The 27,349-nt window shown below is 34.2% G+C and overlaps 5 protein-coding genes, 1 long non-coding RNA gene and 3 other non-coding genes across 16 annotated transcripts in view; 5 read left to right on the top strand and 4 right to left on the bottom strand.

The window, feature by feature from the left end:
* The window catches only part of LOC145935822 (uncharacterized), an 86,374-nt gene extending 83,632 nt beyond the window's left edge, over positions 1 to 2,742 (bottom strand). For all 4 annotated transcript variants that reach the window (XR_014425287.1, XR_014425285.1, XR_014425286.1 and 1 more), the window contains exons 1-2: positions 2,708 to 2,742; positions 1,539 to 1,722 (exon numbers count right to left, since the gene is read on the bottom strand). The gene's annotated coding sequence lies outside the window, so the exon portion shown is untranslated. The remainder of the gene's footprint in view (positions 1 to 1,538; positions 1,723 to 2,707) is intronic.
* Positions 2,743 to 2,919: 177 nt separating this feature from the next.
* LOC145935752 (thioredoxin domain-containing protein) lies at positions 2,920 to 5,594 on the top strand. 2 transcript variants are annotated; one of them, XR_014425270.1, is made up of 7 exons: positions 2,920 to 3,145; positions 3,574 to 3,759; positions 3,958 to 4,096; positions 4,184 to 4,345; positions 4,484 to 4,609; positions 4,698 to 4,923; positions 5,505 to 5,594. XR_014425270.1 is itself a non-coding variant. In XM_083037344.1 (6 exons), the coding sequence occupies exons 1-6, from the start codon at positions 3,022 to 3,024 to the stop codon at positions 4,846 to 4,848; spliced, it is 888 nt and encodes a 295-aa protein (XP_082893470.1). In that variant the 5' UTR covers positions 2,980 to 3,021; the 3' UTR covers positions 4,849 to 4,996. The 2 variants fall into 2 exon arrangements, 1 of the variants encoding a protein (XP_082893470.1); XM_083037344.1 differs by lacking the exon at positions 5,505 to 5,594 and having other exon boundaries at positions 2,980 to 3,145; positions 4,698 to 4,996.
* A 10-nt stretch (positions 5,595 to 5,604) lies between these two features.
* On the bottom strand, positions 5,605 to 8,394 carry LOC145935742 (ELMO domain-containing protein 2). 2 transcript variants are annotated; one of them, XM_083037326.1, is made up of 2 exons: positions 8,141 to 8,394; positions 5,605 to 8,072 (listed from the first exon to the last, which is right to left on the bottom strand). In XM_083037326.1, the coding sequence occupies exon 2, from the start codon at positions 7,848 to 7,850 to the stop codon at positions 6,912 to 6,914; it is 939 nt and encodes a 312-aa protein (XP_082893452.1). In that variant the 5' UTR covers positions 7,851 to 8,072; positions 8,141 to 8,394; the 3' UTR covers positions 5,605 to 6,911. The 2 variants fall into 2 exon arrangements, with proteins under 2 accessions (XP_082893452.1, XP_082893462.1); XM_083037336.1 differs by having other exon boundaries at positions 8,216 to 8,394.
* Positions 8,395 to 8,647: 253 nt separating this feature from the next.
* LOC145935731 (uncharacterized) lies at positions 8,648 to 19,746 on the top strand. 3 transcript variants are annotated; one of them, XM_083037313.1, is made up of 19 exons: positions 8,648 to 9,202; positions 10,142 to 10,341; positions 10,418 to 10,615; positions 10,688 to 10,864; positions 10,962 to 11,101; positions 11,197 to 11,381; positions 11,460 to 11,590; positions 11,705 to 11,824; positions 11,897 to 12,196; positions 12,284 to 12,374; positions 12,708 to 12,792; positions 12,871 to 13,134; positions 13,233 to 13,421; positions 13,560 to 13,706; positions 13,788 to 13,924; positions 14,035 to 14,379; positions 14,619 to 16,365; positions 16,463 to 17,257; positions 18,690 to 19,746. In XM_083037313.1, exons 1-19 carry the CDS (start codon positions 8,906 to 8,908, stop codon positions 18,920 to 18,922), a joined length of 5,781 nt encoding a protein of 1,926 aa, XP_082893439.1. In that variant the 5' UTR covers positions 8,648 to 8,905; the 3' UTR covers positions 18,923 to 19,746. The 3 variants fall into 3 exon arrangements, with proteins under 3 accessions (XP_082893439.1, XP_082893429.1, XP_082893420.1); XM_083037303.1 differs by having other exon boundaries at positions 13,233 to 13,427; XM_083037294.1 differs by having other exon boundaries at positions 13,230 to 13,427.
* Positions 19,747 to 21,225: 1,479 nt separating this feature from the next.
* LOC145935717 (uncharacterized) lies at positions 21,226 to 25,490 on the bottom strand. The gene is made up of 4 exons (XM_083037275.1): positions 25,310 to 25,490; positions 22,815 to 23,036; positions 22,364 to 22,542; positions 21,226 to 21,429 (listed from the first exon to the last, which is right to left on the bottom strand). The coding sequence occupies exons 1-4, from the start codon at positions 25,416 to 25,418 to the stop codon at positions 21,226 to 21,228; spliced, it is 714 nt and encodes a 237-aa protein (XP_082893401.1). The 5' UTR covers positions 25,419 to 25,490.
* LOC145935726 (uncharacterized) lies at positions 21,264 to 27,159 on the top strand. The gene is made up of 7 exons (XR_014425261.1): positions 21,264 to 21,454; positions 22,781 to 23,074; positions 23,538 to 23,730; positions 23,844 to 23,978; positions 25,200 to 25,455; positions 26,100 to 26,430; positions 26,983 to 27,159. It is a non-coding gene; the product is annotated as an uncharacterized LOC145935726 (long non-coding RNA).
* On the bottom strand, positions 22,624 to 22,696 carry Trnam-cau (transfer RNA methionine (anticodon CAU)). Its single transcript has one exon. It is a non-coding gene; the product is annotated as a tRNA-Met (tRNA).
* On the top strand, positions 23,187 to 23,259 carry Trnar-ccu (transfer RNA arginine (anticodon CCU)). Its single transcript has one exon. It is a non-coding gene; the product is annotated as a tRNA-Arg (tRNA).
* Positions 24,392 to 24,463, top strand: Trnah-gug (transfer RNA histidin (anticodon GUG)). Its single transcript has one exon. It is a non-coding gene; the product is annotated as a tRNA-His (tRNA).
* Positions 27,160 to 27,349: the final 190 nt, after the last annotated feature.

The raw sequence follows: 27,349 nt of genomic DNA, 5'->3' as shown, positions 1-27,349 counted from the left end.
AAATTAAATTAAATTAAATTTGCATTATTAAAATGAAATCAGTAAATAAAAGGGTAAATTTAGAAATAGAGATGCATAGGCTATATTACCATAGCCCAAATCTACCTTCAATGATCTATCTGTGGGGATGAAAGACTCGTATACGTGTAGAACAGAATAGTAGCGCTTTATTTTGTGATCCGTACATTTAAATCGCGATCTATAAATTCATGAACAAGCACGATGCGCTACAACTACACTTCCCGCGAGAGAAACTCATAAATAAGCCGCGAAAATGCCCTCAGTAGTACAATTGACCGTAAAGCCGACTCCTAGATGCAAATCTCCGAGTACCATTGATTGCGAGATTATTGTACGAAAAAAAAGTTACGAGATTTTTAGAGAAAACATGGATTGTTTCGTTCTGCAAATAGCACCTTTAGCTTTTTATATGTAACTTTTCGTTTTATAACTTTATTTAAAAAATAGCGATGCTATTTTTTAGCTATATGAAAAAGAACAAAATGTAAATACGAAGTTTTATAAAAAAAATTAGATCAAAATTTATAATAAAAAAACTGCAATTCTATTTAAATAAAAGTGTTGTTCTTTATTTTGTCTTTAATTTGCAGGTATCCGTGTAAAAAGACAGTACAAAATAAAAAATGCAAGCTATCGAATACAAAATAACAAGAATAAATGGCATCTGGTCTAGCTTTTCAGGTCGTGTGCATTATTGATATCAAAAAAAAGGTTTTCTTTCTCAAATAGAATTTCCTGTTATCAGAGTTTAATTTAAATTCCGCAAACTGCGCAATAATAAGATTTAATCGGACAAGCAGAACGGAGATTCGGGAGGATTCGTCACCAAGTGTCACGTACCGATCAGGTATAAATTTTTTATCAGCTCGCAAGAGAGACAAAATTGGAAGACGGATCGCGGGAGATTTCGCTATCAAAAGCAATTCGATATTACACTCGATGTGTGTTACTCGACGAAGAGAAGAAGCCGATCAATACCTTGTCTTACGGTCAATAACAAGCGAAGCTAAACAGAGGAATCGAACCGTAATGCAGCTATAGAAGGATCGATTCGTGGCTTTTTTGCCAATCGATCGGCATCCTCGTCTTCCTCGACGGCATCGTAAAACTGTTGAGTTAAAAAAAATAGAAATATATTATATACTTTACTTTCTTGCACGTGCTAGTCTCACGCTAGTGCACGTCTAGCTCTCATTCACGTATACATACGCTCACGAGGTTACGATTTCTCGCGTGCCATCATCAGCGGGACGATGACGCTATATATGAATATACGTGCGAGCTGATATAAATACTTTTCGCGAGCCGCGATTATATACATTCCTATAGTGCCTCTCTTCTCACGACGGCTGGTCTCGTCATGACGACGGGAGCACGCGACGACTGCCGACCCTCGTGAATCCGCGCCTTCGTCCAGGGGTTGTTTCACGGGGGTTGCGGTAGTCGCCGACGTCCCGGCGTTCGCCAACATACCGGCGCACGATTTTCAAGCTATACGAATAGCTATACATACGTACCTGCAAGACTGTGTATGTGCTGTGTGCGCAGGTATTATCTACCATACCGCTATATATGCCTTTCAACCTTCGACTTCCGACCTCGAATCAGGACCGTAATAGCCACCAGATTGCCCCCGAACAATCAACGCGATGCTCGCGGATTACCGGAAGTGTTCCTCGATGCACAAAGGGATGTTGTGAGCTGTAATCATCGAAGTGGCTATTAAAGACGGATACATAAACATAATGCTTGAGATTTGCATAATTTAGAACAATTTTAATATTTATTATAGATGCAAATTTTTAATATAAATAATTATGAATATCGATAATTTTATTTATATACCCGCCGTAGATTTTTTATGACTATTTTTTTATGTAATATTGTATTTTGCCTATTTTGGGAATTTATATCAAAATCGTATGTAGCGATATTCCAGACCAATTATATAATCCGTTCTCGAAATAACGTTATCGATCTAGATTCTCGTTGCGAAAACAACATAGTATATGTATATGAACGTCCCAACGAACAACAAATTATCTGATTTTGCATTTATCACATATCATGTATATCTCCGAAAAAATCAGTTATAAAATATGAAAAATATAAATAAAAATTTTTTTTTGCAAGCGATATATTTATATAAATGTGACTTTGAGGTAAACACTACTAAAACAATAAATAATTACTCATTTAGAGACTCGAGCGATTATATATAGTCCATTTGAAAAAACTTGATGACTCGTAAAATAAAAATATTGAAAGGATAAAAGATGCTGCCCTACGGACAAACCATTTTTTACATTTATTTTATACTCCCGCTAGTCTACAAAATTCTACACGCGGACGAGATGGTTATCAAAATGCTATTGACTACATATATATCATTGTTACGGTGATATTTTTCGTATCGAAAGTTCGATGGACTATTTGGATTCATCAACATATATACGAAACGTAAACATGCTATTGTATCAAATGCGCGCGCGTTTTTTCGATCAATTTTATAACCTTATTTATTTCATTTATAAGCGATGATATATTTACTAAAACTACTAAGCATTTCGTCAGCAGTTTGTCATAAAACTACGTGAAAGTAATTCTACCTTTTTGGATGTATAACTTTATCTTTACGTAATTAAAATATACGTTATAAGTGGATCAAACGTAAAATAATGCTTACCGCTTCACGTATAGAACGAAAGAGAACATTTCCGGTAGCACGCTTTAATAATTTAATCGAAGGGCTACCAACTGCGTGCATGTAAATGTTCAAGTTATGCCAACGCGAAAAAAATAAAAGCAACTAGATATTGAACTTAGTTACAATGCAATATGGCCAACTGTCACTAGGTCGTGACACAAATGAGAGTTTCCTCTCTACGTTGCTTTTATTTATTCCGTGACTATACACGAGTCAAGTTTGACGTATATAGGTTGCCGGGTGCATAAACGCTTTTTTCATGTATCATCAATCTTTTACGTGAATTAACAATAATGTTAACGTTTTTACTTGCGATATGTATTTTTTCTGCCGTACACGCCGCGAATCTGGAGACAGTTCACGATGAAGAACTCCTGAATCTTATAAAGACCGAAAAATATGTGATTGTTCTATTTAGTAAGTTTGTTTTTTTTCCTTTGCTTATCTGAATGTTTTTCAGAAAAACAGGGAGAGAGAGAGAGAGAGAATAAAGTAAAATAATTATAAATTGATAAAAGGGCGTTATTGAGATATTGCATATTAATTATGTATGATTTATTATTTATATATATATTTTTTTATATTAAAAATTAATTTGTTTAAGGTTCTTTAAAATTTTATTCCCTGTCACAATTTTAGTATTATTTAAGCAATAATTTTATAAAATTTTATTACAGTTGATTTTTTAATAAAATATATTATTTTTGTAGTATAATTTTTATTTTTCTTCTAATAACTATCATTTATAGTTATCAAAAGAAAAATAATGCAAAACAATGGATTCTTTAATTCTTTATTATTACAATATGTTATGATTACTAATGATTTCAATTCTATTCCTTTAGCAAGAAAAGATTGTCCAGAATGCGATAAATATGAAGCTGAACTGATTCAACTGCGCGAGGACTTAGTTGATTCCTTGTCTGCATGGATTGTTAAGACTGTTGATAGTCAATTACTTCAATTATATAGTACTGATAAAGAACCAGTTCTACTGTTCTTCCGGCATGGGCTTCCTCTGTTGTACGATGGTATGGATTTGACAAGAAATGGAAATTATGTATAGATATGTTTTGATTATGTTTAATTGCTCTGTGACAATACAGTATATTTTACCATCTTGTGTATACATTGTGATATATCACTAAATATATTTTTATTTCTCAAATATGTGCTTATAAATTTATAATAGTTGTACTATGGATTTATATTGCTTCTTTCTTTTCTAGGACGTTTAAACGACGAAGAGATATTAACTATGTTTACAGAGAATAAAGTACCTGCAGTAAAGGAACTCACAGATGATACATTTGAGCATTTAACACAAGCAAGTAGCGGTGCTACAACTGGTGACTGGTTTGTTATGTTGTAAGTCTTAATTAATTCTATTTGTGATTACAATAATTCTTTTTTAAGTAATAGTAAGTAATCCATTGTAATTGTGCCCAATATCAGTTACAGTACAGATTGTGTGCAATGCTTACGTATGGTCGCAAGATGGGAAACTGTTGGTGCAAAGCTCAAGCAGAGAGTAAATGTAGCACTTATTAATAAATCCACAACTGGGGTTTCTACAGCCAGGAGATTCAATGTTTACGATCTTCCGCACTTTATATTGTAAGTGTGCATATAGATATAAAATAATATTTGATAAATAATATTTATAATATGAATATATATAAAAGAGAAAAAGAGATAAACGCAAATTTAAAAAAATAGTTTGATATTAACATATGTTACTTTGTACTTGTACAGCTTCAGACATGGCAAAATGTACCGTTATGATACAGGAAGATATGATATTAATTCCCTTGTATCATTTGCCAAAGAATGGTACAAAAATGTAAGAGCAGAGAAAGTGCCTGTACCTCAAAGTCCTTTGTAAGTTTGAAGAGATAACTATTTTAAAATTCTTAACTTATGCATAAATAATATACATTGATGTGTATAATTGTGTATGTTTTTACAGCGATAATTTCACGCAAATGATTGCAAATTGGCTCCATGATAACCCATGGGTACTGAAACTAGCCAGCATTTGTATTGGAATACTAGTTGTTATTACAGCAGTGTCTAAATTTAAACATAAACCTGAGACTCCACAGAAAAAAGAAAAATAACTCTATTACGTTTGATTTGCCAAAGATATAATACGGATGTTTCTCTATACCAATTCTATCATCACTCATCTCTAGGTAAAAATAACTTTTGATTGTACATTAGGTGTTATTACATATATTACATAAAATGTATAACTTTAAATTTAATAATGCATATCTTTAATAATGCAGATCTATGTCTTCTTCAAAAGTTTCTCTATTTTTAAATTGCAAAAGAACTTGATTAAAAGAATTGGAAAATTTAATTTGTAATCTATATATTTAAAATTATTATCTATATATATTTAAAATATACATAATTAAAGTATTATATTACAAACTTAAGTGCATTTAATGTTTCTCTAAATATTGATTGATAATGCAAAACGAATATCTAATAATGTATAACAATCTAATGTACAAATATTTGTATTAATTCTGGCACAGGAAAATAGATATATTTTTTACTCAAGCTATATTCAAGCAGATTTATAGTAAATAGTGATATAGAGAGAATGTTTATGTAATGATAGCAAATTTAGAAAAGACAAAGCAATATTAAAAGGTTGCAATATATAAATAATTTGCTTTGTCAAGAAAAGACTTTTATTGTCAAGCTATTACACACAATATACATTCCATCATTTGTGTATATGATATTACTTCTATCGTTTCAGATATTATTGTGGCATTTTTTTCAAAGTTTTTTTTGTATGAGCAGAATTTGTAAATAAATTATACTTTATTAAGAATTAGAAAAAAAAAACAAAATTGGAATGTATCAAGAGTGAAGTATTGTATGTATACATTTTTTTACAGAAATATATCTTTGATGCAGGAAACCTGATGTCAATAAGATTTCGACCTTTAAATTTAAACATAAGTCACTTCACCAAGTTTATCAATTCCTCATATGATGATAATAAGTAAATTTGATCAAAGACACATTTTCAAATTGAATATATCTAACAATCATTTGCACTTTCATAATTATTCAAAAATAATTATGCACATTTTCTTTAAATATCATCTATACCATGCAAACATAGGTTCTATATGAACATAATTGTAAATTTGTAAAATCGACATTGTTTCATTTTATAATGATTTGTTTAGCTCAATATGTTTTCTTTTTAGGTATATATAAAAAATATTCTGAATATAAATATGCTTCGAATTATTAGTGAATAAAATATGAGGCACAATATTGATAATGCTCATAAAATTATCAAAATATTCAGTGGCAGATCTCTATTTTCAGTGGCAGATCTCTATTTTCAATGGCCTTAAAGCCAATTTCTGCACAAAAACTTTTCTTCAACAATTTAATTTTCAAATATATAACAAATATTTATTTGTATGTAAATAAGAGATAAACACAAAAGTCAAAAACTATTTCTTAAAATAAATACATGTTATAATGGCACATAAAGAGACTAATCAACAAATTTTCAATTAATTTAATTGACAATTATTTTAACTAAAATAATTGTGCATACTTTTTACTGATATCTCAAAGTCTTAAAGTTTAAGCTTCAATAGCATACTATATGATAAATCCATCAAATAAAATTATTGAATAAATTTTAACTTGAATAAAATAAAATAAAATAATATAAAACAATTAGTCTTGAATAAAATTATTTAAATTAATAAACTATGTATTGGATACATAGCAGCTCTCTAATTTTATGATATGCAATTTAACTAAAAAGAAGCGCTGCGTGCGTATCTATTATTTGTTTTAAATAAGAACTTTCTCTCGTATACCTATATAAGTTACATAAATTTGAGGAAAAAGCTAAACCTGTACTCATTTGCATAAAAATAGTGATATAAGAAAACACACTTGACATCAAAAGACTTTAAGTCAATTATATCACTAATAAAGAAAAAATAGATTTATAATACAGAAATCTATCTACTTAAATGCCATTTTAATATCACAACAAAAGTGAGATATTGTGAAAATATATGATAAAAATTAAGTTTTGTGTGTGCTGGTCGAAAAAAATTGCACTTATCGTTCATATATCTGTTTTACCTGTTTCTTATCTTAGATGTACAAGGCATTTGTATTCGCATTAAATATTGTCAACTGCCATATTTATCCTAAAAACGGTTGATGGATTAGCTAATGCCACTCTAATGCTCTTTTCAAATTTCTCTTGTATCGATGAGAATTCCATCATATTGCTAGGTTTAGACTCGATCCAAAATCCATCAAATTCATAAAACAAGTAACAGTAAAACTGATGAAAGGCACGAATCATCGGCAAAGTTTTCGAAGAATTATATATGTGAGTCTTAGCGCTACCATCCCTTAGTAATTTCAGAGCCATGCTTGTGAGATTTATACCAACAATAGCAAATGCGTAACCGTAATGTGGATGATTAGAATGAGACAACACATGCGTGGCCATGTTAGGATACTCTTGAGCAAAGTAAATGAGATTCTCCAGTCCCAAAATTCCCATTCCGCGAAAATCTGTCTTCGGATCGTCCCCTTGAAAGCCGATCTTTTGCCATTGCTTAGTCACTCTCGCGTGCAAGAATTCGTGCGGCATTAACAGAGTCCATAATTTCAGCAGGAGCTGCTCATGATCCAGATTCTCCGTGCTGTACGACGTCTTCCTGAGCTCCTCGCACTCGACGCACAGCTGACGATAGCCCCAGATCAGTTCCACACATTTGCCGAAGGACTTGGCGAAGGCTGGATGCGCCATAGGATTGATATTCTTGGTCATCAGCACAGTCTCGATAGCGTTCTCCAGAATCTTGCGCTCCGTTTTGGTGGTTATCTGCCGTTTATCGGCCATGTCGTTCAGGTAAGCAACCAGGGTCCTAATTTTCGCATTACGCGACTGCTTTAGGGACTCCTCGACGGCGAAGGCGCGTGGGGCCCCGGACGGCTGCCCGTAACAGATCCTCTGAAGTTCGCACATTTGCGTGGTTTGACGCAGAAACCATTTTACGATGGGTCGAAAGTACCAGCATACCAGAGTCCAGATATACCTGAACATTCTTGTCAACGAGCTCAGACGATCCCGGATGATAAAGGTCGAAAGCGCGAACGAGAGTCTTCCTGAAACTACTACGAGTCGCACTTCGACGTTGCATCATCCTGCCTCGTGATTATCTTGCGACTGATTTTCATCGCTGTGCGAAGTGATGATACGTAAATAATAGACCGGTTGTGTCCGATAATCTCGCTAATGTCGTCTCACAGTTCTCGTACTCTTCACCTGCGAATATAAATGTAATTTACATACACTATGCACCAATTGCATCGCATTCGGCGTCATCTGTATACCTTCGCGTCTGTCGAGCACAAACATTAACGTCAAATGTCAGATGGAAAAATTCTTCTAACTTAACCTAAACTAACCATTGAGCTCCGATAATACATTTTTAAGTAAATTTCTGTTTCTCTTTACATTCGGTCATCTGAAAGACATTTTTCATCAAATATTTAACGATAAAAGCGATATACAGCGATACGCAGCTTCGAGAAAATATATCCCCGAGTTATTTATTTTTCTTTCAATTCATAAGACACATGAACTGAATGATACTAGAGAAGCGTCAACCAATCAGAATCTTTGACGAAGATAGCGGTCCAACAGACCAGCATTCGATCGACCAATCAGAACGAAAGTAACTAAAATCTCTCCCTCCCGATTGGTCGATCAAACTACTCTATTCCAAGGAATCGAATTTTAGAACAAAACCCTAAAGCGCGACTAAAAAGCGAACAGACCGGCCACCCGAAACCGGCTTTGCCGATCAGCGACGCGATTTTATATCCAACTGCGGTTACGCCACTGTATTCAAGTGCGTCGAGCCATCCGAACTTGCACGCGAGACGCCATATTGAGGATTGAGGTGCTGAGACTGCTGAGTGAGGAGGTGTTGCGAGAGTGTGTTGACCGAATGCGCGGCCTGGCATAATAGGTGTTTACACGGTTCCGGGTGACTGCCGTTATTGCGAATCGTTGATCCTGAAATTGTAGTCGGTCGACACGGACGATTCGCACGTGACAGGTACATGGTATTTGACGCGTAGCGCCTTGATGACATGAGCGGCAGCGACGGCGAGGAGGATCGACGCGAGAGCAACACCACCATCGGCACCGTCACCGGGGAGAGGATCACCGCGGTTACGATGGACGACGACGATCAGCTGGCGGCGACCGCGAAGGCGCGCGTCCACGACGCGCCTTTCCCGCGCTTCTCCGTCAACCGGAGTCGCGGACACGACGACATCAGACAAGACGAGGTCGACGCGAACGAAGCCGACCGCGAAGCCGGGAGAACGCGCCTTATCCCCGGAAAGGAGATCCTCAGAGACCTCAGAAGCGCGGAGCTCGCCAAAGTACGTTTTCTCCGCTGACGAGACGCGATGGTTGATCGTTTAAAATTATAATGAAATCGTCATTTTATTGCGATGAAAGAAGGATGAAAGGTTCTCTCTGCGTAACATGAGATCTCGCTATTAATCCTTCTGATGCTTAAGAATTCAATCGTAGACTAAATGTGGTTTTTTTTTTTTTTTTTTGTGGAATTTAATAGACTGTATTATAATGACGTTTTATAAGTCTTTCGCAATGCATTAATAGATTAAGGGCCGGTTTCACCATCTCCGATTAACTCAATCGACCGATTAAACTATATCTTTGTCTCTTTTCAGCTACGTTCTTAAAAAGAGACAAGGATATAGTTTAATCGACCGATTGAGTTAATCAGAGATGGTGAAACCAGCCCTAAATGATACTTTTACATAGTTTCATTATTTCAGAGTATTATTATGTTTGTTCGTATTATAGAGATATGTGCGAGAGGTATTTATCACAGTATACGACTATTTTGAAAATGTTACCATTGTAGACAGTACTATAGGTTATCATTTGTTAGTATATTAGATAACATTTAAGTATTTCAGAAATGGTTGATGAGAAATGAAAGATGAGTGACACTTATAGTGATAAGTTTAAAGAGCTGTCTTATTTAAATGACAGAAATATAATTATCATGACATTGTTTTCAAATGATTTTCATATACGTACTATAAGAGAGATAGATCTGACACATCTCTACAATGACACAAAGAAACACGCATGGATTCAATCTATTCGTTAGGCTTTGAATTGAAATCTCTTAACTACTGTTTTTCAAAATTCATATTGGTAACAAGATGATGAGTAATTCTTTAAATTAAACAATCAGTTGTCATAGCATCGCTATATATTTGTGGATGCAAATTTTGTACAGAATATAGATGAGTTTACTCAAGCAGACATTTTGATCTTTGTAGTTTGAACGTGTCGCTACGAACGATCAAGGCGTAATCGACGCGTTTATTAGGGGTGCGAGAGCAGCTGAGGAAGATCGATGTAACTCGCCTAGAGTGAGCACCGATGCAATCACCAAATTGTGCTCCTCTGCAGCAGCTGTCGACAATTCGTCGCATTATGGGAAAGAATCCTACTCTTGCGATTCTTACAAAGCTATAAAGTAAGAACAGTGATTATATATCTCAAGCACGAGAAGTTAAGATAAGATATTAATTGGAAATATTTGATATGTGTAGAGACACCTTCAGAACGACGGACCAAGGCGTGATCGACGCGTTCATTAGGGGTGCGAGAGCGGCTGAGGAAGATCGACGTAACTCGCCTAGAGTAAACACCGATGCGCTCGCCAAATTGTACTCCTCTGCGGCAACTGTCGACAGTTCGTCCCACCATGGGAAAGAATCCTGTTCTTGTGATTCTTACAAAGCTAAACGGTAGAGGCAATGATTACAAATCTCAAAGAGAAAGAGCAAGGATGCGATATTAATTGGAAATTAATTTGGTAGAGACATGTTTAGGGAGGAGCTACAGAAGGCTATGAAGTTCCAGAACCTGTGGACTGAATTGCAGCAATATATACATACTGTCTTTAACATCGCTCTGGAAACAGCTCGCGTATCCGACTCTTCACAGTCTCAGTTCAGCAGATTACCTTTGGTTAATATGCATGATACTGTTATTCAGTAAGGATGATTTTCATTTGTTTAAAATATCACTTTGCATCACTATTATTGACTGATTATATAATATTGTCTTTTTTCTTCTTTTTTCTCTCTTAAGATTATGCAAAAGAGATCCTCACCAACTGTTTATGAGGTTAGTAAGCCAGGCGCAAGAATTTGTGATAGAAGTAAAAGTTCGTTTGTTCGTTCTTCTACACGATCATAGTGTAAACAATTTAGCAGAAATTTTTCTTACTGGTTAGTACTACTTTCCATAAATAACAATTTTATTTTACAAAAAATGTATATACATTTAGATATAAAAATCTATATCTTGATCTTTTAAAATGTAGGTCTCTTGGATGACTATGATGCTCTCATAGCGACAGCAATTCTGATTTCTGAATTAGTAAAACCGTTAAAAGAATACCTCTTCAAGTTTAACTTGACATGGGACTGTTTTATTAAAAAGTTGTATCAGATTTATGTATATAATGATGCTTTGGTGCAAAATAATTTACCTACGTTTATTGGACAGGTAAGATAATATACTTTATTGAAAACAATCCGCGAAATTCTCAAGTGCTAAATTCAAATGTATACATTGTATTTGCAGCTGAGGAAACTTCTGCCATTGAAAGGTTCCGAATACCAAGATCTTGTTCACAGATATTTATTTTTTGACGACGAGATGACAAGAATTGGTAATTTATGGCCCGAGACAGAACCATGGATGGATAAATACAAGTAAGTTAAAAGACAAAATTATTTTGCCTACGCAATTATTCTGGACGACTCGATAGAGTTATGAATTATGGAAAATTATGAAATAGGATTGTATAAGCAAAAAGTATGTTTCAGTGCAGAACAAGCAGTTCGTATGACAAGACTTAGACAGATTAGAGAAGCTTGGGAATTGTTCACAACAACACGCAAACTTATGGAGCACAGCATGTTGAGTAAGACACCGGATATTGGCAAGTAAGATGTTACATACAAAAAAAATCTTGATGAAAAAATTTTTTCCAATTCTAATCACGACAATTATTTCAGTGATATGCGAGAAATTCATGGGCAATTTTCTTCGCTTATTGCACATACATCTGGAAGCGATAGTCGACCTATAAGTCCAATATTAGATCTTAGTTCGGATTCTATCGCTATACCATCGAGTATAGAAATAGTCCAAATATTGTTAGACGATTGGAATAAGGCCCAGCATCAAAAATTGGCGGACATAGCCGGGGCGTTGACTGCCACTGAAATGGATGCGGTTGGTCAAACCGATCCTATCTGTTACGATTATGCGCGTGCAACATGTCGGTTGGCGCAATATGCTATCAGATCAGTCAGGTATGTTTTGTTTCAGTTATTTATTAAACCGTATACTTGGATTTTTATATTTTTCCAAGTTTATAATACAATAATGATTTATTTTAGGAGTCACAGTGATGACAGCGACATTGAGGTACTCGAGAATGGGAAAAAATGCGAATGTCATACATGCAATGAAATAGGATTAGGCAATATGGTAAGGAGATTACATTTTACAACCTTATAAATGTATTTATTGGCTAATGTCTCATTTTCAAAGAGAATAAAAATTTTATTTTTTTATAAAAGAGATATATTTTAGTGATAAAAAGTAATGTTCCTTTAAATTTTAATATTCAGATATAATATAATTTTACTTTCCAGATATATGTATTAAAATAAAAATTATATATTGCAGTTATAGTTTGAGAATATATAAACTTAAAAAAAAAATTAAATATATATAACTTTTACATTTTTTACATGTGTGTAATAAATTAATTTTCTTTAAAAGTAATTTATGTTATCATTAATGACATTTTTCTTGTAGAGTACGCAACATAAAATCGAAAATGTCGAGAAGAAAGATACAAATTCATACTTCTCTATGAATAAGATTAATAGTAAAATTTTGCGTAAGTAATTGTACGTGTGTAGACATGATATAGTAATGAGTAGAGAGATTCAAATAAAGAAGAGATAAACGTTTTTAGAGGAACTTGTGCAGTATTCAATGACACCGAAGATTAAGCTAGACAATTCAAGTGACGAAGAGAAAAAAAAGAAGGAGTCGATTACACGTGGTGCTCTGCGCAAAGATACCATCTCGAAGACATCCGAACTGGAGCTTTGTTCGTGCGTTTATCAACACGCGCGAGAAATAGCGGAAAAGAAAAAAGAGATCCTGGAAAATCCACCTTGTCCTTGCCTGCTGAACTCGAGACGCAAATGGGATATGTGCCCTTGCTTGCCTACACGTAAATATGAGAAACTTTTCTTGTATTTTCAGTTATTATTTAGCTAATATCAATGAAATTATATATGTTAAACAATGCGTAACTATCTTCAAAAGCAGCTATACTTGAAACATCCGTAACGAACGATCGTCCCAAAGCAACGTCACCGACTTCCGTCACGAAGACTAATCCAGAACCGAACCAGAAACCCGCTGTAAAGACCGGTTCCACGCAATCCGCCCAGACCCAAACTCAAACGAGGCATTCTATGACGCAAACGCCGAATGCGACTCACAACATTCATCATGGTAAGTGTAAGTAGCGAATCGTTTCCACATTATATATTCCACGTCACGTCACGTTGAGTTCTTTTTCTTTCTTCAACTTGATTGTACATTTATTATCCTACGCATGTTTACGTACATCTTTTCTTCGCACGAAAATAGGTAATCCGCATGCTCATGGACCAGATTCGGCGAAAAACACGGGTTCCCAGACTTCTCACTCCAGACTTCATTCGCTCAATCATACACCGCACGCATGTCACAAGCAAGCCAATGTCGAGCACATCAAGAGAGTGTCGTGTAATGATTGTCAGTATACTATGTATATTCTTTCATCAAAATTGCGCTGATTATTCGCGCACTAAATTACATTTTAATCTGGGAGTTTAGTGAGTTCCGGAGATGGAGACTGTTCGGATTCGGGGAGCAGTCAGGAGGACTCGTGTTCCACCAGTAGTTCTGCACAGAGGGATACCAATATGAGGCATTGTGATTGTTGTTATTGCGAAGTCTTTGGCCATGGGATGGTGAGTCTCGATGTCTCGAGGCAATTCTTATATTTAAACAAATGGGAAAAATCGCGTAAACGTATGTTCGATTTGAAGAAGATTATAATATATAAATGCGTCGTTTTTAGCCGTCAGTCGCGCCGGTAAGTCGAAATTATAAAGAAATGCGAGAACGGCTGCGACAACTCCTGACAAAGAAGAAAGCGAAAAAGTGCAAAGCTGTAGCAGCTGGCTGTAGTCCACCGAAAAGTCCGTCTGAATCGTCAATTCCTAACACCAATTTCGAATCCAAGACCCTGACGAGTTCGGTTCTTAGATCGAATACTCCAATCTCGACGACTTCCACGGTCCAGCACGATCAACGAGATCAGCGTGATTTAGAGGAATTGTTAGAATTTATCGAAGGCAATCAGAGCGGAAAAAAAGACAATAACAAGAAAGCTGAGAAGAAAGCGAGACAGAAACAACGAAAGGTTTGTTAAAATATAAATTATATATAATTTATTAATATAATTATATATAATATTATATATTATATAATTATATATAATTATATAATATATAATATTCTGTATATTATAATATATTAATTATTTTTTATTATATTTATATTATTATTATATATATTATATATAATATATATTATATAATTTTACTATTACTTTATAAGCCCTACTTTAATGTAACGTTAATTAATGTTATTTTTTTATAGCTTGAGGAAAAGTTGAAGAAAGACAGGCAAGAAACGGAAAGACAAAAATTAATAGAGTTACAGAAGAAGACACCAGAGGTTACGATCACTGTTGTCGATCCTCAAAAACCTGTACCTCAAAGACCATTACCTCAATGTAATTTACCGGAAGTTTCTATTTTGCCAACATCGCCATCCATATCTCTATCTGCGATAAAGCAATTAAACACTAGGAAAAAAGAGAAGCAGGAGGTTTGTAGCAATAGTAATAATAGCAGCGGTAATAATAGTATTACTAATTTCAATAACAAGACAAAAATGGCATCTGCGAATTCAAATGCGAAAAATAAGAGTATTAACAATACGGAAAAATGCGAAGTACGAAATGCGAGTTCCAATCAAGGAAATAAAAATAATGCGAAAAACGATAAAGTCGAAAGCAATAAAGGCAAGTCATTAGCAAGTATTAATACCACATGTGCGAAGAACAGTAATTCAAATAATAATAAGACAGATAATAAGTTATCCGATGTTGACTTACTCGATAAGAAGTTGACAAAGAAAGAGAGAAAGAAATTGAAGAAGGAAATGAAGAAGATGGAAGAAGCAAAGACGAAGGAAACCGAAAATGTAGCACAAACAGAATCTCAACCACAAATAGTTACTATTAGAAGAGAAATAAATTCGAACAGCGCTGAACCTACAGTCACGATCACTCTGAAGGGTCAGACTCCGGCTGAGGATAAAGTTCTATTTACATTGGTAAATGGACAAACTAAAGAGCCTCCTCACAAGACGGAACAAGAACAAAATCAGAGTAATAGTGGAAAAAAGAAGAAAGCTAAGACGAATAATAATAATAACAGTAATCCCCTGCAACAAGGAAATAAGTTGCAACAATCGAACAATTCGAAGCAACAGACGTCGCAGACTTCGGCTAAGACTTGCGACAGTAAGAATTTGAAGCAACAAGCAAATAACGACAAGTCGAAAATTGGCAAACAAACGGATGAGAAGAAAGTTCAACAGCAGAATGCCAATGAAGCTAAAAATTCCAAATCGAAGAAGGATAAAAGGAACACAGAGAATAAGGAAAACGTGCTGCAGCAGCAAAATACGGTGAATAAGAATAAGAATCAACAAAACGCGACCAACAAGAAGCAGAATAAAACGAATACACCTCCTCAAACGCCGGTGTCGCAGAAACAGCAACAACAGAATCAGAATATTACAAACGAATCCACGATTAATAAGAAAATTAAGAAACAACAACCGCAACAAGACAAAAATGTACAATCGAACGCCAATAAAAGCAATAATAAAAATATTAATAGTAACAACGCGAACAATAGGAACGTATCGAATAAGAACGAACCACAAAAGAGTGTAAATAAAACGAATCCAACAACCGCAAACAAGCGACAACGTGTGCCTACAGAGGTCCAAAATACATGCAACGAGCGGGTAAGTTCGCCGTCACTCAGTAGCCAGTTTAAGGACATTGGGCCGAATTCCAAGATCAACATCGAGAACCTCAAGTTACCACCAGGCATCACGATCACAAAGGTTGACGCGCCGCCAAAACCACTTCCGATCAAAACGGCTCCTTTGCCGAAACCAGTGAATCCGCCCAAACAAACCACCATTATCGCCGCGCCGATGAGCGGTGTTCAATCGAGCTACGCGAATCCGCAGGCCGGAGGAAACGTCATCGTAGTAGACACGGGCAAGCTCAAGCAAGACCTGTTGCCAAAAGCCAATGAAAAAGGTAGGTAGACATTAATTGCAAATGCATCGGGATAATATATAGTGAGACGATTATATACATATATATAAAGATAAATATAAAATATTTTTTCATGTAGATTTGTCGAAGGATTCTCAAAGTACTACTAGCAAGAAGAAGAAGAAGAAAAACAAGAATTCGGCCAATTCGGGAAGCACAGCGTCTACGTCACCACCGGTGCAGAACAACGACGGGTTCGCGAGCGATCACGTGATGGACGAACCCGCGAGAATACTGCACAACCCCGGCACGAACATGGTGACCATCAAGAATCCATCGTTCGGACCGATGAAAGTACCGCCGACGCAGCAGGCGGCCATCATCAAGGTGTCGGAGAATGGCATGGTAACGATCCGAAGTCCGGCCCTGCAGCAGGCAATCAATGCAGGCCTGACATCGCCGCCCAAACCCGATTATATTGTCAAGGGCGATCTATCGTCATCGTCATCGACTGGCAGAATGACGACGACAACGACGACGACAGCCGATTGTAACACGTTGAATATGAAACACACTAACGGCGTTATTCCGTCGAGTCTGGCGGAATTGCGCAGTCGATTGACCTCGCAACCGATAGACTGCACATCATCCTTATCCGGGCTCGCCAACATCCAGATCAGCAAGGTGACGAACGGTCAACCGATACCGGAGAACGGCATCAACCTCAAGGGTACCAGCGTCACCCTGACGAAGGTGAGGCCCGAGACGACGAATGTGGAGGATGCGCGAGGACAGGCATCGGCGAACAGTGCTGCGGTGAAGGAGGCGGTGGTGGTGAACGCCAACGGGGGTAGTAAGAGCAAGAAGAAGAAAAAACGCGGAAACGGCACGAGACAATGCGGATCCCCGCAGTCATCCGACTGGAACCTCGTTGGTGAGAAACAACAATAATCAGACTTTAACATGTAAATTTGCTTCTTTTACTTTCTTTGTTTTCTCTTTAACACATACATGATATATGAATATATTACACACATTTACACGTTTTCAGCAATTAGATTTCTTTCTTTCTTTTTTTTTTATTTTTTTTTTTTCTTTTCCTTTTTTTATGACAGTAACTATCCATGCATATTTTTCTTGGACGTTTGTAGGTTCATCAGACTGACAATTTCTTTTTTTTCCTTCCATATTGTCAAGAGGACACTGCACTGCATTTAGGACATCGCGTTATCTGCTAGGTCAAAAGATTTTTTGAATATCGGATAGAAAAAGAGAATGAGAGGGAAATGAAAAATACAAAAAGAGATTGAGAAATGTCTTCGAGAATTAGCTTTTACACACAAATTTTCTTGAAAAGAAAGAGAAACAAGTGACCAGCTTTTTTTTTTTTTAATTTTAATTAATTTTTTTCGTACTTATCCTACGCGAGATTTATTTCTTCCGATTGAGTCCTGTTCATTTTTCTTTTTTTCTTTGTAACCACACGAGTTGGTTCGAAAGTTTAAGGCAGCTAGTAATCTCCACTTAAATGTGCGAATTCTTTCAATCTGGGTTTTCTTTCTGCAGATATAAGATGCAAGGCAGTGTCGTCTTGATAAATGCAAATACATGAGAACTAACAGAATGTATGACGATAGGAAAATCTCTTTGAAAGAAATCTACATGTATATGATAAAACGAACGATCGATAAAAGTAAATAGACAAAACACTCGAGTAGGTTTATGATTGATTATTGCAACGAATTATTACAACGAAAGACACAAAAAACATCATGCAGGTGTAACTTAATCGTGATAGATGATACATGAATGTGATACTAGTATACGATATTTTTTAAACTGCTGATAATATTAAATAAAAAAGCAAGTTATATTTTTCAATGTTATACTCTTTTCCCCTTTGTCGGAATGAACGCTTGCCAAGGTACTGCATGAGTATAATAATTCTCTTTTTTTTTTCTTTTCTTTATTCGACAAAATTGTCACTTTACTACTGACAAACTGCAATAAGTTTTAGAGAGGATAAACAAATCTATTCCCTCTACGAGTGTTTCAAAAAACAAAATTCTTATTTATTTCATTTAATTTTTTTGCAGGGAATATCTAATTGATTGTAATGATAAGAATTCGAGAAAATGGGAATTAGCTGTTTTATATAAAGGATAGTGATGTAGATTATTCAAGAAGAATTTGGAAGCTGACATGAATATTACTCACTTTTTTCTTATATACGGTCACTTCTCTACTCATTCAGTAGATTAAAAAAAAGAAAAAAAAAGAAATGCACGACAAATTTTATGCCACTCATTGCTGTGCTAGCAGGCGAGCTGTCAGTGTATCCAGTATTTAGAACGTATCTTTTACAGAGAGCGTATTCACGCCCAAAGATATAGGCGGGGACATGGACTGGATCGAGCGTGAATTGGAAGAGTTCAAGAGATTCTGCCAGCAATCCGTGCCGCCGCCGCACAAGGAGAAGGTCAATCTCAACATCAAGGATATCGTGTTGAAGAAGAAGTCGTCCTCGTCGTCGTCATCATCGTCGTCAACGTCGTCGTCGGCGGCAACCGGGACCGCCACTGCGATAGCGGCCAATTGATATGTCGATTAATCTCGCGTTGTCATTCAAAGTGCGCGATTACTGCCATTGTGATGCCGGTTCGTTGTTGTTTTTTTTTCTTCTTTTTTTGAATGCGATTCGCCTCCGATCGTGGTCGACGATTTCAAAGAAAGACGAATGTATGCCTTTGTAGATGAATATAATCATTAGCGATTCTAAATGGAAAAGGGAAGAAGAAATTATTACTCGACGAAGAGGAGTAATAATTGAACACACACAAATGACATTATTATATATGTATATCGTTAAATGTAATTTAGAAAACAAATTTCCTCGCGGCGAAACGATAAATTCGTCGCACGGGATGTCGACTTTGAAAGTGTCATCCCGAGAAGAGATTGAACGATAATTGTAAAAATTCGGCCCCCGCCAACATTTATAATAATAATGAGTGCGATTGTAAAGTTTAACTTGAAAATATCTTTAAAAAATGTCACTAGAAGCCACACATTTGTTTTTGCGGTTCTGAGAACTGCAAATCGGCAAAAGTTAGTAAACTTACGCCCTAAATATACATATGTATGTGTGACCACGAGCAGATAGACGTAAAAACACACAGTATCTCTTTCTCTATTTTACTTTTTTTTTCAATAAATGTAGAAGCCTGTTTCTACCTATTTAGAACGTCTATATCATCTCTACATGTCTCTGTCAACATTTTCCTTGTAGATGTAGCCTGTATTGATATAAGTAATTTAAGGTAGTAAATATACCGAGAAGGTTTATATATACATAATTCAACAAATGTACTCGCAATGTTTCTTATTGTATTGTAATTAAAGTACTTTTTATACGGTAAACAAGACTAAACATGCGCGTCGGTCTGCTCATTTTTTAGTATATGTATAAATGTTATATATATCCTCGTATATACATATTGCTACGCTATACAATATTATTTATCATATTTTTATATTATGCAAGCAATTCCTTTACGGAACTTTTCGATATCTCTTTTATGGAAAAAGTATCAGTAGAAATGTTTAAAATAATATTTTATGCATATATTATTGAAAAATTGAATTGCAATCGTTTGAAATTAACTGAATGCATAAATGTTCTCTCAATTTAATATTTTTCTTTATTATAGTAACTTATTAAATATGCATTAAACATGATAGTTTAACGTAATAGTCTAACAGTACCTATATTGATTATTTAAAATAATCGAAATTATATATTGTTTATTTAATATACATATATCCGAAAGTGAAAAGTACTTTTTACAAACGACATATAATTATTTCGCGAAATGTAAATTCAAGAGATATCTATAGAATTTATAATGCCATATTCTCTTATCTTTCTGTTTTCAAAACATGCATATATATTTATTTTTATTTCAAGCTTGAAGCGAAAAGAAATACAAGAACAAAATTTAAGTAATTCTCTTAAATTTTAAAACTTTTTAGTAAGGCTTTCAAATACACAGAGCATAAGTTTTCCTCAAGCAATTAAATAAAATCTCAAATCGAGATTTATGAAAATTATAAAAATCAAATTTTTTACACATTATCGATTGTCGGTATAATAGTATTCTTACTGATTGTTTTGCTTTTTAATATTTCATTGCACCGTAGATGTCTCTCAAGTAGAAAATGTACTTTTGGGATAATTTTGTACGAAAGTACGTACACGTACATACGTTGAGTTTTCTTTCTTCTTTGTAATTATAAACAAATAGGTATATCTTGAATTATTTCTTTTTTATTAGCATTCAAGCAACAATAATTACATTTATTAATAATAGTAATTCTAACAAGAAATAATCTCCATATCAAGGTATCTTCAAAGCCACTTTGAGCAACTTTACGATTAATTTAATCGGCGTTTAACCTGTAGGTTATTAATACTTGCATTTCATTAATATTTGTTAATATTATAAAATGATTAATGTTTTTGTTACTTGATAATACATATGGAAAGAAGAGAGATTAGTAACGACTAATTATATAGAAATTCTACGCAGTTTTAGCTGATACGAAATTAATTGCCGATTAAGTTAATCGGACATTAATCGCCAAGTAGCCCTTAATAAGATGTTCTTTAACATCGCTAATTGGTTCTTATTTATTCTTTGCATAACGTAGAAAACATTTAATATCTTGACATATTTTCCAAATAATCGAACGTTGTAATTTCAGTAAATCTTCTATCGTCACGAATTAACGTAAGGATCATTTTCGCGTGTTTATAGCTAACGAAATTGGATCTTAATCTTCGCTCCGAAGAATATGAACATCTCTACACGCAAATGCCTGTTCGAAAAAAAACTTGCGGCATTAACAGTCTAAACTCGCGGTGGTGTGTGAAGGAGAGAGCGTTACGGGTGTCATCGAGGAAAGCGATCGTTCGATGGATTGTATCGCCGGGGCGTGTTGCTTGATCAACATATGTCGCAACGATTGTGCTTCTTCCCGAAGAGTTACTATCTGCGCCTTGAGAATCGCATTCTCGTGCTCCAGCATCGTTGCCCTTAGAGCAATCTGTGTATATAAAAGAGATACATAGGTATATAATACATTTTTTATATAGCACACATATGTTTTGTACACAAGTTAAGGTTCCAGTCTTTGTATGTGTATGTATATGTGAGTGTGTCTATAAATATATATATGGGAGCTTTTCAACAAGGACACAGTGTGACAGAATATCATTCTTTGTTGTTCACTGGTATTGAAAGAAGATAGAATGATATACTGTGTCACACTGTGCCCTTGTTGGAAAGCTCCCTATATATACACACAATACAATAATACGCAATAAATTTAATAAATTATATTTTAAATAATATATTATAAAATACTTTAAACTCGATTAATATTTTTGATAGTTATCAGCTGATTTCTACCAAAAAATAGTAATTGCGGATAAGATATTATAACATATTATTTATAACATATTACTATTTTCATTTTTGATCACATTATTTAAAAATTTAATTAGCAAATTAACGAATTTATTAATATTTTTTGATAGAAATCAGCTGATTAAAGCATTTGTTAATTAAATTTTTAAATAATATGTTATAAAAATTAAAATAATATGTTTTAAATAATACGTTATAATACTTATTCGAACTAATCCGAACTGGATTATTATTTTTGAGAGTTATCAGCTGATTTCTGTTAAAAAATATTAATCGAGTTTAAACAAACTTTATATTATTTTTTTTTAAGTATTATTCTTTTTAATATAAAATCGAAGAATGGTGTGCACTTATGTTATTCTAGTTTAATAAATTTTAATATTTAATTACTATCTTATTATTATATTAATACAGAATGGAACTTTATACTTGTATACAAAAATTGCATTGATTGAAAATATTGAATTATTATGTTGCGTCAACTATTGTTAATCTTAAACATATTGTTCTCTATCATATCAAAATTTGAAAGAAAATCATTTCATTCTTACATGATCCTCTCTGAACTTGCGGGCATCTCGCGACTTCTTCGCAGCTTGATTATTCCGTTTACGTCTCTCAAAATATTTTTCGTCCTTTTGCTCGTCCGGGATAGGTTTCTTTTCGCTTCTAGGTCTTCTGTGAAGCGTGTTTATGCCGTTTGTAGTAATGAAGTGACGGTTCATGGTACCTGTTTTGTTATTGGTGATAAGACACACGTGTTTTTAGTATCGTCGCGTGATTTTTAACGAGATATAAAAGAAAAAAAATTTGCCCCGGGTGAGGATCGAACTCACGACCTTAAGATTATGAGACTTACGCGCTGCCTACTGCGCTACCGAGGCGATTAAGGGGATATGCTTAATCAATAAGTAAATTGTAAACGTCTCTTCATGCAAATAATTAAATATCAAAAAATTATTTAACAGGAGGACCAAACGTGTTGAGGAAAAATTAGCTTACCCGAAGAGGAAGTCGAGAATGGTTGAGGTACACTCAAAGATTGCATCAAGGGTGGCATCGCCGTTAAAAAAGGCGGTTGAAGCAGAGTTCCCGGAAGTAATGTTGTCGACAAAGAAGAGGATGTTAACGGCGAGGATGAAGAGTCCGCTGCCATGGAATTCGACAAAATATCCGGCTCGACGAAATAATCCCGAGACGGATACGCTTCGTACCTACATAGATCTGTTGATGAAGATGAGAATTTTGTTAATTTTATTCAGGTATTGTGCATTTAATTGATTGTATTCGTTTATTTTGTATTGTTTAACGCGAAAAAGAGAATCGACTCACTGGGAAGAAGGACTAGAAAGTTTAGGTAACATGCTATCGACCGCCCCTGTGGCCTAATGGATAAGGCATCGGTCTCCTAAACCGGGGATTGTGGGTTCGAGTCCCACCAGGGGTACATTTAATTTTTTTATGTCATGATAAACAAATGAATAAAAGATATAAATATTAATATTTATAGAAAAAAATAAAGATATTATAAGAATATATTTTCTATAAAGATATTTTTGCTATAGAAAATTAATTAGATAATTTTTGCATATTATACATATATACATAATATAAATATATATTTTTCATCTATTAATTTTTTAAATAACTAATTAATATGATACTTCATCAAAGTTAAATTACATATATGTATTAACCATTCATTCATTTCTCTCTTTCTTCCAGGATTAATTAGCTTTATGCGAAATATAGCTTACTCACTTGATCGATGGAAAATTTATTTGACACTTAGAAATTTCGCCAACGAGAGGTGAAACTTTTACTCCAGCTGGCTATATACATCATAACACGATTGTATATGCTACCGGACTATGAAACTAATGGGAATCCGAATGTCGTGATAATACGACTTGTCGAGGTTCGTGCGAAACTGTGCAAACGTTAACGTCCGTACAAATTGCCGCGACTGTTATAATTAAGTCGTAAAATTTCCTTAGACGTTAATTGCTCAAGCGGCAGTTACATTTTTAGGGAACGAGAGCGATGTAAGGACGATGCAATGATAAATGAGACAACCGCTTGTACCGAGAGAAACGACCTCGCAAAAATCAAATAGATGACTAAAGACGAATGCAACTCGTATATTTCAACATACATATTTTAAATGTAAGTATAAGATAGCATTATTTATTTATAGTCTGTATAATATGAACTATATGACTCATGATAAGAGAATTTTAACATTATTTTTTTTAATAAAAATAATTATTACAACTATATATATGAAATTATATGAATTACAAAAAGTCATAAGTAGTGTTAATTAAATTATAAATTTTAATTTTTTTGTCTTAGTCTTTATATATTTATTACTTAAAATTCCGATTGTGTAGAATAATTATAAATTTCAACAGAGAAATAGAAAAATTAAGTTGAAAAAAAATAAACCTAGTAAGAATACACGTGTTAAGTATTCTTTATTTGTCGCTTGTTTCCTTTTGTTATGCATAAGCGAGCAAGTTGACTAACATCTGGATTGATCTGCAACAATTTCCATTCCTCTCTTAACTCCTTCAGTAGCCGTGATCGTCTAGTGGTTAGGACCCTACGTTGTGGCCGTAGTAACCCAGGTTCGAATCCTGGTCACGGCAATGCGAGAGCATTGTCACGGTGAAGGTTTATTTTTTTTCAACTTATAGGTCTATTCTACAAAATTGTTCTATAACCCTGTATATTTATAAGCTATGTAGCACTGTAGAGCAAAAAAGAAAGAGCTAAAAAGCTACAGAGCTATAGAGCTTATAGAGCGAAAATTTTTTTACAGAATATACGACTTAATTTTTCTATTTCTCTGTTGAAATTTATAATTATTCTATATATATAAAAAAATTATATATAAAATTTATAATTTAATTATCATTCTTTATGACTCTTTGTAATTCATATAATATCATATATATACATATAGTTGTAATAATTATATTTCAAATATTTTTCAATTTCTATAAAATAAAATAAATAGTAATATCAAATATAGTATAAAATCATAGTATAAAATATAGTATAAAATAATAAAATCAAAATAAAACATTACAGTATAAATAGAAAAATAAAATACAAAATATTTAATTTATTAATATATGTAGCATATAAAACTATAACATTTTTTTTTATACAATACGTTAATAATAGAAAATGCTTATATGTGCGACTGAAAAAATGAATTTTAATAGAGTATTTCGAAACTATCGATAAGAGCAACTCAAATAAAAAATATGATACATTATGTACTTATGTATATATAATTTATAGACTGCAGATATTTTTCAATTTGGTATAACGTAATAATTAAAACTTAAAAATATTTATTTAATTACTTAATTTTAGATTACTCCAGAACTATCGAAAAATTGATGGGATGAAAAGAAGACCTGGTGATTTCGGACCGCTAATGATATGTTTTTCAACCAAGGAACTTTAACGCACGCTTTACTCACCTGAATTTGGGGCGAAGAGACTGTAACTTCGTAAGAGATGCAACGCGGAGAATGCGCCAGAGACTGCGTTTCCGGTGCACATCGTCCTCGCATGAGAGTGTGAACTCATTGCTCGAGAAATATTCTCTTCAATATTCAGAATCAAGGTAGGCTTCACACATCTTTCCGATTGAACAATGAATTCTTATTTGCCCCAAATGACACAAACATTATAACATATAACATTAGATCATATAATATTCCATCTACTTAAATTGTAAATAAAATTTCAAATCTTGAGAATCGTTTCAAGTATATCGTGTCATAGTTGCCAAAAACGCATCTTTCATTAAATCATAAGATTTCTCAATGATTATGTCCTCGATCATGGCAAAAAGACCTATTCTCATCAACTCTCTTCTTCTTCTGATTTTATTTTATTATTTATTTTATTATTTATATACCTTTTACATATATATGTAAAATATTCAATAATATCAGATTTTAGATTTGACGATTTATATATCTTTGATAACTTCTTATTGATGCAAAGTTTCTTCGGGGACAAACTGTATCACTTATTGTTAGCAATTGTATTATTTCGTTATTTACGCATTTCACATACATGATGAAAAATTATTTAATCATTTTATCGATAGAATTTTAAATTCTACATTTTTTAAATTTATATTCTCGATGTTCACAGATCACTTATGTCGCATCAAAGAATATTTATACGAAAATTCACCAAAAGTTTAAAATTTGATATTCATCGATACACTATACGAATTCTCTCTCGCGGAACGTTCAGGCGAACTTCTTCAAGGAAACTTCGTGCTTTAGAAGAGTACTACGGACTACGGATTCGGTGGTGCAGCTGACAATTCGGCCCGACTGTTTTGACGCGCCGCATCGCGTATCACATGTTGCAGCATCGCGAAAACGTACTCGTGAAGACCATTCGATTCGTGGGGGACGACGAATATCCCGCCTCCAGGTACATGCGCACTAGCTGCGTCGTCGGTTGATTCGCTGGCGAGTCATTAGCGGCAACCAGCCAGACGTAGCTCTCGATGGTCAAGGGAGAACACGGGCACGCCTGACCAATCGCGATGTGTCATCTCTACAATCCTAAAGTGATAGTAAGTATCGCGAGGTCAATCTACAAACCGCAGCACATATATGTAATAGGTCGCGTGAATATTCCTGACAATGTGCGAAAAGACCCATCGAATAGATAGCCGACGACAAGAGCTTTATAATTCTCGTTGCCTCTCGATATCAATGTAAATAACACGTATATTGTTTTTAAATATCTAATTCTTTGTCTCTTAATAATTTCATATAGTTCAAGAGATGTTGAAGCATTCAAAAACAATCAAATCCGTGATTCATAAGATTCAGACTCAGTTAATACTTGAGAAACAAATTTTATATATAAATAGTATTTATTATTCTAAATATTAGTTATATAAGTTAAATTAATAGTATTATAAATTATCATACAATAACTTTTCTTTTGTCAGAATGAGTCAAGTCGTTGTAGAATCCGCTTGAAATATAAAATCATTTAAAAAGTGAACACTTTATACAGATTATATAAAAATAGTCTGTAATAAAGGTACTGGAGCGCTATAGCGCAATATAAAATATTCATTGGCGCGAAAGAATAACGACCAGTCCCGCAATTTCAGGTAACCGGAGAGATTCTGATCTTCCTCCAATCATTACGCCAGTATTATCTGCGATTCATGTGGTTCATCGCTCGATGGTACACGTCGTGGCCTCGCGATGACTGATCGCCGACACTTATCGCACGTACACATCTACGGCCTCGATCTGTAATTCTTATGACATGTGTAATTTTTAAAGTCACTTGCCACTTATTATTTCTCATCGTACGTATGTATATTTTATCGCATTTCCTATGAAAAGGGAGAAAAACGTTTTTATTTTATATTTCTAGAATACGTTTCTTAAGACTAAAAAAAGAACACAAATCTATATATAATAACGTAGTACAATAAGCTCGCAGATCTAAGAACTATTAATATCAATTAA

Source organism: Prenolepis imparis, unplaced genomic scaffold (assembly GCF_030444845.1).
Source record: "Prenolepis imparis isolate NDT839.2.m4 unplaced genomic scaffold, iyPreImpa1.0 SCAF_1, whole genome shotgun sequence".
NCBI lineage: Eukaryota > Metazoa > Arthropoda > Insecta > Hymenoptera > Formicidae > Prenolepis > Prenolepis imparis.
The sequence above is the reverse complement of the archived record's forward strand: the minus strand, read 5'-3'. Positions and strand labels throughout refer to the sequence as shown.

What these genes read in the sequence shown, in the direction of transcription:
- LOC145935742 (XM_083037326.1), bottom strand. Translation starts at nt 7,850, where the DNA reads ATGTTCAGGTATATCTGGACTCTGGTATGCTGGTACTTTCGACCCATC.
- LOC145935731 (XM_083037294.1), top strand. Translation starts at nt 8,906, where the DNA reads ATGAGCGGCAGCGACGGCGAGGAGGATCGACGCGAGAGCAACACCACC. An exon ending in TATGCTATCAGATCAGTCAG is followed by an intron (nt 12,197 to 12,283) that starts GTATGTTTTGTT and finishes GATTTATTTTAG; the next exon opens with GAGTCACAGTGATGACAGCG. An exon ending in ATCCGACTGGAACCTCGTTG is followed by an intron (nt 17,258 to 18,689) that starts GTGAGAAACAAC and finishes TATCTTTTACAG; the next exon opens with AGAGCGTATTCACGCCCAAA.
- LOC145935717 (XM_083037275.1), bottom strand. Translation starts at nt 25,418, where the DNA reads ATGAGTTCACACTCTCATGCGAGGACGATGTGCACCGGAAACGCAGTC. An exon ending in TCTCTTCGCCCCAAATTCAG is followed by an intron (nt 23,037 to 25,309) that starts GTGAGTAAAGCG and finishes CTTCATCAACAG; the next exon opens with ATCTATGTAGGTACGAAGCG. An exon ending in GCAAGTTCAGAGAGGATCAT is followed by an intron (nt 21,430 to 22,363) that starts GTAAGAATGAAA and finishes TTATATACACAG; the next exon opens with ATTGCTCTAAGGGCAACGAT.
- LOC145935752 (XM_083037344.1), top strand. Translation starts at nt 3,022, where the DNA reads ATGTTAACGTTTTTACTTGCGATATGTATTTTTTCTGCCGTACACGCC. An exon ending in GGTGACTGGTTTGTTATGTT is followed by an intron (nt 4,097 to 4,183) that starts GTAAGTCTTAAT and finishes GCCCAATATCAG; the next exon opens with TTACAGTACAGATTGTGTGC. An exon ending in GATCTTCCGCACTTTATATT is followed by an intron (nt 4,346 to 4,483) that starts GTAAGTGTGCAT and finishes GTACTTGTACAG; the next exon opens with CTTCAGACATGGCAAAATGT.